At 56.8% G+C, this 12,273-nt stretch overlaps 1 protein-coding gene across 6 annotated transcripts in view; it reads left to right on the forward strand.

Moving 5' to 3' along the window:
* Window positions 1-12,273, forward strand: part of FTO (FTO alpha-ketoglutarate dependent dioxygenase) — a 442,045-nt gene that overhangs the window by 249,690 nt on the left and 180,082 nt on the right. For 2 of the 6 annotated variants that reach the window (XM_081108554.1, XM_081108557.1), the window contains one exon: window positions 1,097-3,041. The exons of 2 other annotated variants lie outside the window; for them this stretch is intronic. In XM_081108554.1, the coding sequence (XP_080964680.1) occupies window positions 1,097-1,250 (154 nt within the window). In that variant the 3' untranslated portion in view covers window positions 1,251-3,041. Of the gene's footprint in view, window positions 1-1,096; window positions 3,042-12,273 lie in introns of those variants that run through there. 2 more of the 6 variants (XR_013996928.1, XR_013996929.1) reach the window with 2 other exon arrangements.

Below are 12,273 nucleotides of genomic sequence, written 5' to 3' on the forward strand. Positions count from 1 at the left end.
TTAGACAGAGTGGAAGGGAGGGAAGAAGGAGGGGAGAGAGAGAGAGAGAGAGAGAGAGAGAGAGAGAGAGAGAGAGAAAGAGAAAGAGAAAGAGAGAAAGAGGGAGAGATGAGAAAGACACATCGATTAGTTGCCTCCCACACGAGCCCCGACCAAGGCCGGGGATTGAGCCTGCAACCGACGTACATACCCTTGACCGGAATGGGACCCGGGGCCCTTCAGTCCGCAGGCCGATGCTCTACCCACGGAGCCGCACCAGCCAGGGTGCAAGTGTTCCTTCTTGATTGCAGTTTGCGTTTCCTTCTCTCTAGTCCTCTGTTCTCTCCCAGATGAACAAAGCTAAAGCCAACGGGTCTGGGCCAGACCCACGTCACATCCGCGGGCCCGCTGCCCCCCAGGGTGTGGGGTGGCCGCCGCCCCGACTCCTGCCTCCGACGCTAATTAATTTCCCGACCACCGATGAATAATCCACTTCATAAGAACCGTGATTTAAGGGTCCTCCTTGGGGAGTAGCTGCTGCTCGCCTCTTAATTTAATTTGGTGGCGGTTCCCCATGTCCTCATCAGCAGAAATGAATATTAACCTCTATTTGCATAGCTCCCCGTAAGCCCGGCTCTCCTGGGCGGGCCTCCTCGGCGCACGGGGCGGGCGGGACCCCCGGAGTCAGTCCGGCCTGGCCTATTGTGTAATCTGCCTTCGGACGTTTCCAGGCAGTAAATTCAATTTAATTGGCCCCCTCCCCCCCCAGTAATCTGGTAACACATCGAAATCCCACAAACATTCAAATCTGATAATCGCTTAATCACACACGTCCCATCACAGCAGAGCCTGTGGAGAACGAAGTCACCAGCTTGAAAGGCAGAGTAACTGCTTTTCCCTGGCGACTGGCTTCTCTGGAGCCGCTGGAGAATCATCGAAATCTGGGAATTGGGGGCGGGGGGGAAGGGAAGTTCCAGCACCGTAAGGAAGGACCCTCCCTTCGCATAGCCACCTGCTTCCTGCCTCGCACGCGGAGGACGGCCTCCGGGGCGTTTGGCCGCGTCGGGTGCTCGGGCGCTGCCCCCCGCGGATGAACTGCCTGTTCTCCCTCTTCCAGGTGCCAGTCCCGGATCGCGCGCACCTTACCCGCCGACCAGAAGCCAGAGTGCCGGCCCTACTGGGAGAAGGAGGATCCCGCCATGCCCCTGCCCTTCGACCTCACGGACGTCGTCTCGGAACTCAGGGGCCTGCTCCTGGAGCCCACACCCTAGGCGGCGTGTGTGTCTCAGGGGAGGAGGGAAAGGCCGTTCCTGGCTCCTCTCCTCCATCCCCGCCACGGGCAGTGTGGGTAGGCACGGCCTTTAGATGGTAGAACCCGGGTCCCAGCTAGAAACGGCTGGGCAGTGGGGCCCTGGGATGTCCAGTGTTTGGAGATGGCCCAGTGTGATCACCCGATTTGATATTAAACAGGACCTCCCCCCCCCCACGATTGTCCCCACTTGGATTTTTAAAGTGAGCCAACAAGCTCCAAGGCCAAGGGAGCGGCCAGGGTGAGCCCAGCCTGTGCCAAGTCCCAGCCTCCCTCCTTCCTAAGCCTCCACAGAGCAGCAAGGGCAGTGAGTAGCGCCGCCCGGGGGACCACAGAGCTTAGGGACGCCCCTCCCGTTCCTCACCGCACCGCTCAGAGGCCGCGGGGTCCAGTGTGGCAGCCGCCAGCCACGCGTGGCTCCTTACATTTAAATCGTTCCTTGGGGGTGGGAGCCATGTGGCGGGTGGTGAGTGGCCACGTGTGGCTGCCGACTGCTGCCCTGGCCAGCGCCCAATCTTTTCCAATCTTTTCTCTGCCCCCCCCCGCCCCCACTTTGCGCATAATGACAGGTGGGGCTGATGGATTGGAGCCTCAGAGAGACCAGGTTGAAACCTGGGCCCCATCACAGCTCCCTCCTCCAGCCTGGTGACCTGGGGCACGTTGCTGAGCCTCAGTCTCCTCATCTGTGTAATGGGCACACGGAAGGCACCCGCCCCCGAGGGGAGCTTATTTCGCCACAGACGTCTCGGAACACTTTCCGACATGTCGTTAAATACCCCATTCAAAGTATTAGAGCCGTTATGTAGCCGGCCCCGTGGAGACGTGTGCCCCTCCCGTCCTCACTCCTTGCACCAGGTTTGTCTGGTGATGCCGAGACCTGTCTGCTGCCTTTGGTGACCCCCAGACATGGTGAGACGAGCTCGCCCCTCCCCCGGCCCGTCATTCTCTCGGAACCGTGTGCAGGATCGGAAGGCGAGGAGCGCTTAACCCAGTGGTTCTCACCTTGGCTGCACATTAGAATCACCTAGGAATCTTTTTAAAATCCTGACTTCTGGGCCTCATCCTCCGGGAATTCTGTGTCTTTGTTACTATGATGAGGCCCAGAAATCAGGATTTTCTGTGCAGCCAAGGTGGAGAACCACTGGCTTAGCCCATCAGAGGCGCACCGGGCCCAGCCTCCCTGCCAGCAGAGCCTCGTCGCTGGTTCAACGCATGCGTTCATTCCCGGGCGCTCACCTCCACAGAAAGGTCACGCCAGGCAAAGCGGCCAGGGTTTCCTCTCCGGAGACTGGGTGTCTCCGACCTCGGGGGAACCCCAGACGTCCTTGAGCCTCCCTGTCCTCATCCGTTAGGGGAGCAGGAAGCCTGGTCCCTGGGACCCCCTCCACTCCCCAAGCCCTGCCTCGGGGTTTGCAGGGCCTGGCACAGAGGGGTTTTATGTAGCCCCCCGGCCCCCCTCCCTGGGCTGGTTCTCTGTTCCATTTCACCAGGGCCGATATTTGAACACTCGGGAGATTTCCTGTAAAATAAAAGCGTGTGCTGTCTCTTTAGGGTCCGGAAGATCTGGCAGCCCGGGCGTGGCAGCGAGCTGGGTGTCTTCTGGCTCCGCGGGGGGCATGGGCCCCCCAGGTGCCCCGCGGCTCCCTGGCCTCATGCATTGTAAACCTGAGTTGCTCCTCCCCTCACGCCACTGCTCCCACACCTGCTTGCTTGCACCCCTGTAGGAGAAATAAATGTCGAGTGCTTACCCCAACACACGTGTATTGCTATCATGCCGTCTTCCTGGACTGCTTGTGCCAATATGTTGTGTACAAATGTCAGCGGGAGGAGGGAAGGGACCAAGGAAGGTTCCAGGATGCCCTCCTGTGCGCAGGTGGGTGGGCCTGCGTCCTTGGCCGGGGTGGGCCCAGGTGCAGGTCCTTCGCCAAGTCCCGTGGGCGGGCCAGGCGATGGCGGCCAGGGCTGGAGCCACTGCCGGCGGTGAGGCCGAAAGGTGAGTCACATTTCCTCAGCGGTGGCTGTGGGCTGTCGGTAAGCGTGATGCTCTCCCCGGGGGTTCAGGTGCAGAGGAGAAGGAGGGGCAAGAGGCATCAGAGGGGGCTGCTGGGGTGGGGGGTGGGGGGGCAGGAAGCCTGGTCCCCAGGACCCCCTCCACTTACCATCCCCACTGCTTCCTGCCAGGCTTGCCTGATCCCCGCTCTCTAGAGAGAGTGCTCTGAAGACAGCCCTCGCTTCCTTCCCCCTCCCCACATAGCTCAGTAAGGGGGAGCCCTGGGCACCCACAGACAGGTCCCTGCCTTCCAGGGCTCCTCTCTGCCCGCCCCCAGCCAGGTGTGGGGGTGGGGGCGTATATAGCCACCGGAACAGGAGCTCACCCTGAAGTGGGCACAGACAATAGACCAGCAAGTGAGTAAGGTGTGGTAGGAGCCAGGGAGGGACCCCCTGGGTGAGAGGACGGAAAAGGTAGAAGGGTCCGAGACTGGGCACAGCTGGGCGGGCCGCTGTGCCAAAGCAGAGGAACAGGAGGGCAGGGGGGGTGGTGCAGGGGGAGAGGCCGGACCAGCGTGTGGGTTTGGTTCCCGGCGGGGGGGGGGGGGGCGCTGAGCTATTCCTGTGCTTGCCGGTCATCGCTCTGGCTACCGCCTGACTCCCAGGGTCTCAGGCAGCACATGGCCCAGGGCAAAGGCACGGCTTTGTCACAGGAGTGCCCTCATCCCCGAGGGAGATCCTGAGATGGGGACGGTGTCCCGGGAACCCCCCGAGTGCAGGACGGGGTGCCTTCCTCTGGGCAGCCCCCGCACCCCGGCTGCCACACCCACCCCATTCTCCCTGCACCCTCCGCTTAGGGGACTTGGCTGGTCATGGCATCGCTGGAAACAATGATTTTATTAAGAAGTTTCTATTCCCTGACTGAATCAAGGGGCACTCGAAATGAGCTTCCATAGGCCCCCGTGAAGGGGCACCCCACATTCCAGAGGAGGTTCTGTGTGTGTGTTTCGGGGGACAGTTTTCAAATGCAGCTTCTCCCCCTGCTCTAGTTCGGGCTGATTTTTACCGCCGGCAAATTGCATGCATGTGGCCCCCTGCCACGCTGAGTATGTTTATTTTGGAGGCCTGTCAGGGGCAGCCCGGGGAAGACGGGATTTTTATATGAAAAGGCAGCTCTGCAAACAGACCGAGCGGGAGAGGAGCCCGCGGACAAAACGCGGGAAGTGGCCCTGCCTCGGAGCCGGCCGCCCTGGTCACTCAGAGATTAAATGGTGGTTTTAATCACATTTCATTGGGAGCCGTGGGTAGCGCGGTGGTGAAATCAAGGTGACAACCGTACGGGGGAGGGGAGGCCCGGGGTGCTGTAATGAGTGCGGCTGCGGGAAGCAGGCAGCTTCCGGGGCCGGGTGGGGGCGGGAGAGGCAGGGGGTGGCGGGAATGCCTCCCTGCGGGAAGGCCGGCCACCTGTCTCCGGAGGCAGGTGTCGGTGGCTGCCAGGCAGAGGGTACACCTGGCTCTCTGGCTCGCCTGAGACACCCGGATGGATCCCCGGGGAAGCACGAGAAAGGCCCATTCCTCGGTTCTCTCTTATTTTTTAAAAAAATATATTTGTATTGGTTTCAGAGAGGAAGGGAGACGGGGAGAGAGAGAGAGAAACATCAATGATGAGAGAGAGTCATGGATCAGTGCCTCCTGCACGCCCCCCACTGGGGATCGAGCCCACAACCCCGGCCTGTGCCCTGACCGGCAATTGAACTGTGACCTCCTGGTTCATAGGTCGACGCTAAACCAGGGAGCTATGCTGGCCGGGCCTCTCATTTCTCTCTTATTAACAAGGTAAAGCATGGGGGTCCCCCCGTCCTCCAGCCCCGTGCCCCCTTCTCACACCGCAGTCCTGGTCCCACAGGAGGCACCAAGCCCACGCAGCCATCCCCCCAGGCCCTCCCCGACAGTTAGAGACGGCCCCTCCGCGCCCCCCGCTCTGCCACGTCTGCGACCAGCTGCAGAGTCCTGGTTCTGCATGTGACCCCAAGGCTACCCACCCTCTCAAACCTTTGCTTTCTTGTCTACAAAATGGGCATGACAGCCCGGCCGGCGTGGCTCAGAGGTTGAGCATCGACCTATGACCCAGGAGATCACAGTTCGATTCCCAGTCAAGGCACATGCCTGGGTTGTGGGCTCCATCCCCAGTGGAGGGCATGCAGGAGGCAGCCGACCCATGATTCTCTCTCATCATGGATGTTTCCATCTCTCCCTCTCCCTTCCTCTCTGAAATCAATAATAAACATACTAGAAACACACACACACACACACACACACACACACACACAACATGGGTGTGATGGCACCATACCTGTCACCCGAGGCTGTGGGAAGAGTGCATGGGTGGATGTGCATAGAACACGCCCCGCAGCGCCCGGCACATGTAGGCGTCAGGACGCGCTCCGATGGCATCATCCGGTTTCCTGGGACAATGGGTCCCTGAACTCTCTGGGCTCCGGTCTTTGTTTGGGTCACAGGGAGGATGGTGACGCCCGCCTCATGGGACTGTTACATCTTGTAGGAAGTACCAGAAGAATAGGTTCCCACCCCATGTTCCCACCCCATTTGCGCCTCGCAGATGGCGCGGACCTTTCCGATCCATGAGCTGCTATGAAAAATGATGCTTTCATCCCTCCCCCCGTTCCCGTGGCGGGATTAGGTCACCCACCGCAACTTTAGATTTGCTTAAAAAAGAATTCTTGCCATCCCCTCCTAATGGATGATCCGTGCACAGCAATTGTTGATCGACTGCGAATGGCGGAGGCCCAGGGTCAGTCTCTCTCAGGGGGAGGGACGCATTCATTAACTCCCAGCACGTGGTCTGGGGTCCTTCCCTGATGGCGGGTTCACGACTCGGCTCTCACTCCCCCCTCATCAGTCCTGCAGGGATCGAGGTGAGATAGCTCCTCGGCCCACGCGCGCCCGGCTAAATGGATAGCAGCCGATACGGATGCGTGTGCCTGTCTGCACTTGCCTGGAGACAAAATCCATCAACTCTACAGAAGCCACTGACTCCTCGCGGCACCAATACAGATGAGTGCTGGGTGCCGGGCGCGGCCCTGGATTTTAATCTGGTAAGTGCAGGGGCTTCCTGCCAAGGGATGGGGAGTGCAGGCTGAGGACGGCGGTGCCCACGGACAGGCACAGAGGGGTCAAGGGCATTGCACAGCCCGGTTCCGGACCCTGGGTGCTGGGGCCCCGCTGATCCGCTTGGTGACTGACTGTCCATGGCAACCGCCTCTGCTGTCTCGCGAGGGGTTGAAGATAGAATACAGGCCATCTTAGTGGTGCGGGTTTTAAAGGCAGCCTGCCTGCCCTTCCCAGCTTCCCAGACAAGGAGAGGGTCTGCGAGCTGGAGGAACCCCCACAGGAACCCTGCCCCCCCCCCCAGCTGTGCAGCCCACCTCTCCCAGGTAGAAACCACATTTGGGGGGATTTGTCTTATTTATTTATTTACTTGTTTTGTTCATCCTCACCCGAGGATACTTTTTCATTGATTTTTAGAGAGAGCGGCAGATAGAGAGAAAGACAGAGAGAAACATCAATGTGAGAGTAACACATCGATGGGTTGCCTCCTGCACACGCTCCAACCAGGGCCTGGGCCAGGGAGGAGCCCGCAACCAAGGTACATGCCCTTGACCAGAATCAAACCCGGGACCCTTGGTCTGTAGGCCAACGCTCTATCCACTGAGCCAAACCAGTTAGCGTTTGCTTTTTTAAAAAAAAAAAAAAATCCTCACCTGAGGATATGTTTATTGATTTTAGAGAGAGAGGGAGGGAGAGGGAGAGAGAGAGAGAGAGAGAGAGAGAGAGAGAGAGAGAGAGAGAAGTGTCCATGTGAGAGAGAACACCAGTTGGTTTCCCTCCGTATGTGCCCGACCAGGAATCAAACCCTCGACCTTTTGGTGTCCAGGATGACACTCCAACCACCTGAGCCACACCCGCCAGGAAGGAGGAGGATTGATTTTGTGAAATCTGTTGGATTGGGGAGGGGGCGTGGGGGTGATGGAAGGGTTGGCGTACGTGTCATTCACTTCTAATCAGGCAAGGCTGGACCGACAGGGGCGCGTCCCACGGTTCTCGGTGGAGGCCGCCAGGGGCAGCCAGGGGTTGGGGGAGGCAAACACCTCTTGCACAAGAATAGCCTCAAAGAACAACGCCAAGGCCTCTGTCAAGTTCTGCAGATGCCATGCACCCTGGGGACCCTACCAGACCTAGCCGAGGTGTGTTCTGCGTTTGACCGAGTCCACCTGGGCCCAGGACACGCGGACGGAGGGAGGGAGCACGCCTTCCTCTGTTTCTTTGCAAAATGGCCGTCCCCCCCGAGGACCCTTTCAAACAGGGACTTCCGTCTTCCACAGTTAACCTGCCCACCTCGGAGACCAAAAGGCTGACTCGATTTCCCCGGGGCAGCTAACGCTCCTCGCTCCTATCTCACCCAACACGGAACCCTGGGCCTCCAGCCACCCTCCTGCCCTCCCTGCCCCCGCCCCCAACCCCACCCCCGCCCCCAAATCTTCAGACGGAGATTTCCAGTTGATTATGCCTTGATTAGAGCCGGGAGAGAAGCAAGCCAGGTACATAGGATTCTCATTGTCCTCCCGTCGGCGGCTGCCCACCAGGGTCAGGCGGAGAGGGCTCTCGGGGAACGCGGAACAATCAAGCCCTGTTTACCATGGGCGTTTAGTTTTCTTTTCTCAAAATCAAAACAGAGTTTAGGAGGCAGCGTATTTCATACAAGTCTCTTGATCAATAGAAGGATCTGTCAGAGCCCATTAAAGCCCCCATTAGCCTGAATGCATTCAAAGCTAAGCCCCTGGATCGTTGGAGGGCCGCGGCGATTGTTTTTAATATACTGTACATTGATTTGCCCCTGCGCGCGGGGCCACGGGTTTGAAACTAACTGTGTGTGACTGAGCCTCCGTGGCTGTCTCCAGCCCTCGGTGAGCGGCGTGGTTTCGCTCCGACCAGAAATGTCTGTGTATCATTTTTAAAGAGATGCAGACCCTGGTAGATTTCCCAAGGTTAAGGCTGGATGGGGTTGTAATTTTGGTTTCTTTTCCCGAGCTTTCTCTCATTCCTCTGTGCCCATTAAGTGAGCTGTGCGTGCGCGTGCGTGCAGGATGGGGGCGGCATCCCCGCCACGGAGCTGGAGGGAAAGGCGCTGGGGAAATTTCTCTGAAGGCATGGAGGCCAAAAGCGAAGTGAATTTGACAGCCATGGGCCAGCAGAGCAGCAGGGCAGCAGCAGCCTGGCTGTGTCAGGGCCCCCGCGATGAGCTGAAGGTGAGGAGGCTCACAGAGGCTGCCGTATATCCAACTCTCGGTAGCATGGATGCTTCTGCCGTAGCCGCCAGCATGGATACTAACCAACACTCACGGATCCCTTCCAAACTACCAGACTCTGTCCCAGGGCACAAGGTCCTTGTCCTGCAAGTCCTGTTAGTCCTGTTCTTAACCAGGACTTCTGGGCTCAGCCCCCTTGCCCTTTTTAAAACAAAGTGTGAGACAAGGAAAGCTCCAAAGAGAAGGTTTTGTCTGTTGTACCCATTTTACAGATGGGGCAATTCAAGCTCAGATGGGAACAATGATGTTAAAGTGAATTATAGACTTCAGATTTCAAGTTTCTGGTATAGATCGAGGTTTGGGAAGAATACACACGTTCTCAAACCCACCTTCCAAATAGACCTAAAATATGTTGAAGAGGAAGACGGTCCCAGGTTGCTTTTAGGAACAGCTCAGAGAGGAGAAAATTGTGTTCGTCTAGAAAACAGTGTGTCGTTAATTCTTTTTCCCCTGGGCCGCCAAGGTCCACAAAAATTGTTGTGGTTTTTGAAGACCCGAACAGGCCATTGGAATGTATGGGGCAGGATCTTAAAAGCAAAGAGGCCAAGATTTGTCACTCCAGCACCGGCATGTCAAGCAGCAGTAAAATCTAGAGCGGGAGTCAGCAGATTACAGCCCACAGTCAAATCCGGCCCACTGCTTGTTTTTATAAAATAAAGTTTTATTGGAACACGGCCCCCACTTATTCGTTTACATACTGTCTGTGGTTGCCTTTGCAGGTTTGAGTAGTTGTAACAGAAACTGTGGGGCCCACAGAGCCTAAAATATTTACTGTTGGGCTTGTCACAGATGCCAGAGTTCACAGGACCAAATCTTTCCTTCGGTTTTATTATGCTCCTTAACCCTCAGAATAACATTTCATATGCCCTGAACCCCTTAATGCTTACTAGCGATCGATCCAGCTAACTTTTATCTGGCACATAATAGCTGCTCAATAAACATGTATTGGTTGTCTGTTTGCTAGAGTGACCATCTACCATCAGTATCCCCAGCTCTAAAATCCGCCCAGCTCCCTTTCCCTGAAGATGTTTCTGGCCTCAGCGTAGAGGCTGTTTGAATTTCACCCTCAGCCTCTCTCTCTCCAACTCCATCTCCCCAAACTGGCTTCTCGCCTTTGTTCCAGTCACACCCAATTTTGTAGCGTGGCTCTGGGCCTGTGTGTTAGGTGAGCTGGCCGTGGGCTCGGGGCAATTTAGCAGCAGGCAAGGGACACAGCCGAGCATGGCTGGGCCTGGGGAGAACTGGGCCAGCACAGTGGGTGCCCGCATGGACATCCCATCCAGGAGGTGCCGATAGGGCAGTCAAGCATCTGAGCTGATGTTTGGGGCACGACAGCAGGGGCCAAAGGGGGTCTTGATCTGTATGGGATTAAAGGAGGGCAGAAGAAGCACCCTCAGAAGAGAGTGGGCAAGGCCTTTGTGTGGGATCAGAGCCCAGCCAAGCTGCATAGCATTCGGTCTAGGGGTCCAGTCCCAAGAGCAAAAGGCCAGCGGAGGTTGAGGGAAGACTGGACAAGTGTGGTGGACATGGACTTGGGGGCACTGGGCGTGGGTTGGCAAGAAGAATTTCAGATTCCACTGGCCTGGGGTCATGAGGCTGCTAAGTCTGTGGTATTACATCATACACCTCTGACTCAATTCAATACAGGTGCTCAGCAAACACACACGCACACACACACATGGGCAAGACGGCATCATGGTCCCATCCCCAAATTGCACGCAGTGAGTGTGCAGCCCAGGGTGTGTGTGTGGGGGGGGGGGGGTGGGGAACAGGAATCGCTCTTCTCTTCTTTGAGAAGTCACCACGGAGCTTTAAGACATGGGTCCGGGACTTCCCTGGTGCTCAGCTGGAAAGACACAATCCGTTCCAGCGCGGGAGGAAAGCCCGTCCAGAGAGGCCGCGCAGGTGGCCGATACGCCAGGAGGGAAAGGCAAACTGGGAGGAGGGCTAATTTCAAAGCCCTGATTCTCTCCCGCGCGGGCCCGGACGCGGAGACCCTGGGTCAGGCGGGCATCGCTGGCGGGGACGTGAAGGGGCGCAGCCCCTCTGGGAAGTGGTTGGGCCGTTTCTTATAAAACCGAACACACACCTCCCGCGTGACTCGGCAATTGCATTCCTGACCCTTTGTCCCCGAAAAAATGAAACCTAAATGCACGCAAGACCTGTACATGGATGATTGTAGCAGATTTATTCGCAATAGCCCCAAACCGTAAACAACCTTCAGCGGAGGCCGCCTGAGGAACGCGGCTCCTCTGAACGGACCTGCGTTCGGTCTAGGTGTGCAGAGGGGTTGGTGGGCAGGGCCACCTGCAAAGATTGTGGGGACGCTCAGCCGTACTGAACCTTCAACTATTCTAGAAGCCACCAAGGTAGGGGTTTGGAGTGAAATTGATGGATAGCACCGCCCCCCACCCCCCAATTTTTATAAACAATATTCTAAATACTTTTTTTAGTTGTTCAACTTCATAGGAAACTTGGAAGAAACCTTTGTGTTGTTTTTTGGGGGGAAGGGGGGAGAAAACTTATTTTTGCTGTCACCTCTCTGCTCTCACCTCCTGTGGCCCTCTCAGCCCCCACTCTTACCTCCAGCCTCTCCCTCTGCACCACGCACCCACCCACCACAGGCCTAAGCACTTGCTCTTCGCTCCCCCGAACTCCCTTCTCCCAGATCCACACCTCCTTCAGATGCGCCCCTCCACCTCAGGCCCTTCCTCACCATCACCTGCAGACCCTCCCCAGGAGGCCTTTCTTAGACCACCTTCTTCACCGTCCAGAATTAGAAGTGTCCAAAAGAACACCTTTAAGGACAGCTTTATTGAGATGGAATTCACCCTCGCTAACCAAGATAACAGTTTCAAGACTGATGTTCATCTTCACTCATCTGGCTTTAAGGACTTCATTGTGTGGATTCTAAAATGCCTTCCTTCCTTCCTTCCTTCCTTCCTTCCTTCCTTCCTTCCTTCCTTCCTTCCTTCCTTCCTTCTTTCCTCTCTCCCTCTCTCTCTCTCTTCTTTTCTTCAGTTTAAATGTCTGGCATCAGGGCGCACCTTCCGATGATGGCATGTCCTGGTTCACTTGGCGGTGTTTAATTTTTTCTCTCTTAGCGCTACCCCAAATAATGATGCGGCTTATAAACAAGGGCATCTTTGAATCGATGGACTTACAAGCATGTCAGACTCTAGGCCGGCGGGCCTCGTGTGTGCCATGCCTGGCGGGGTGTCTACACTTTCCATCACCATTGATGCCAAAGCACTCTGAGCCCTGGTGTCAGCTGGGCTGTGGATAGAGATGTAAAGTCCATTGGTAAACCGCAGCAGGAAAGGACTCCGCGAGGGGCTAGAGACCGTCAGCGGGCAGGGCTTCGAGTTCCTTGTGCTGGAGGGGGTAAGAGGGGGGAATGTTTTCATTAATTCCTGATTCTTGCTCTTCTGTCTGGAACCTTTTCCTTGCCTCCTCTCCTGTTTCTCTTTCTCAGATGCTTGCTGGGGGATGTCTTTCCCTGTGAGCATGTTAAAAAGAATAATATTGAAAAACCTTCACAGCGACTCAGGCTTTGAAACCTGACATCAAGGTGAACGCCGAGTGGAAATGTGGGGCTTGCCAGGCTGC

Source organism: Myotis nattereri, assembly GCF_964212035.1.
Source record: "Myotis nattereri genome assembly, chromosome: 15".
NCBI classification, from domain to species: Eukaryota; Metazoa; Chordata; class Mammalia; order Chiroptera; family Vespertilionidae; genus Myotis; species Myotis nattereri.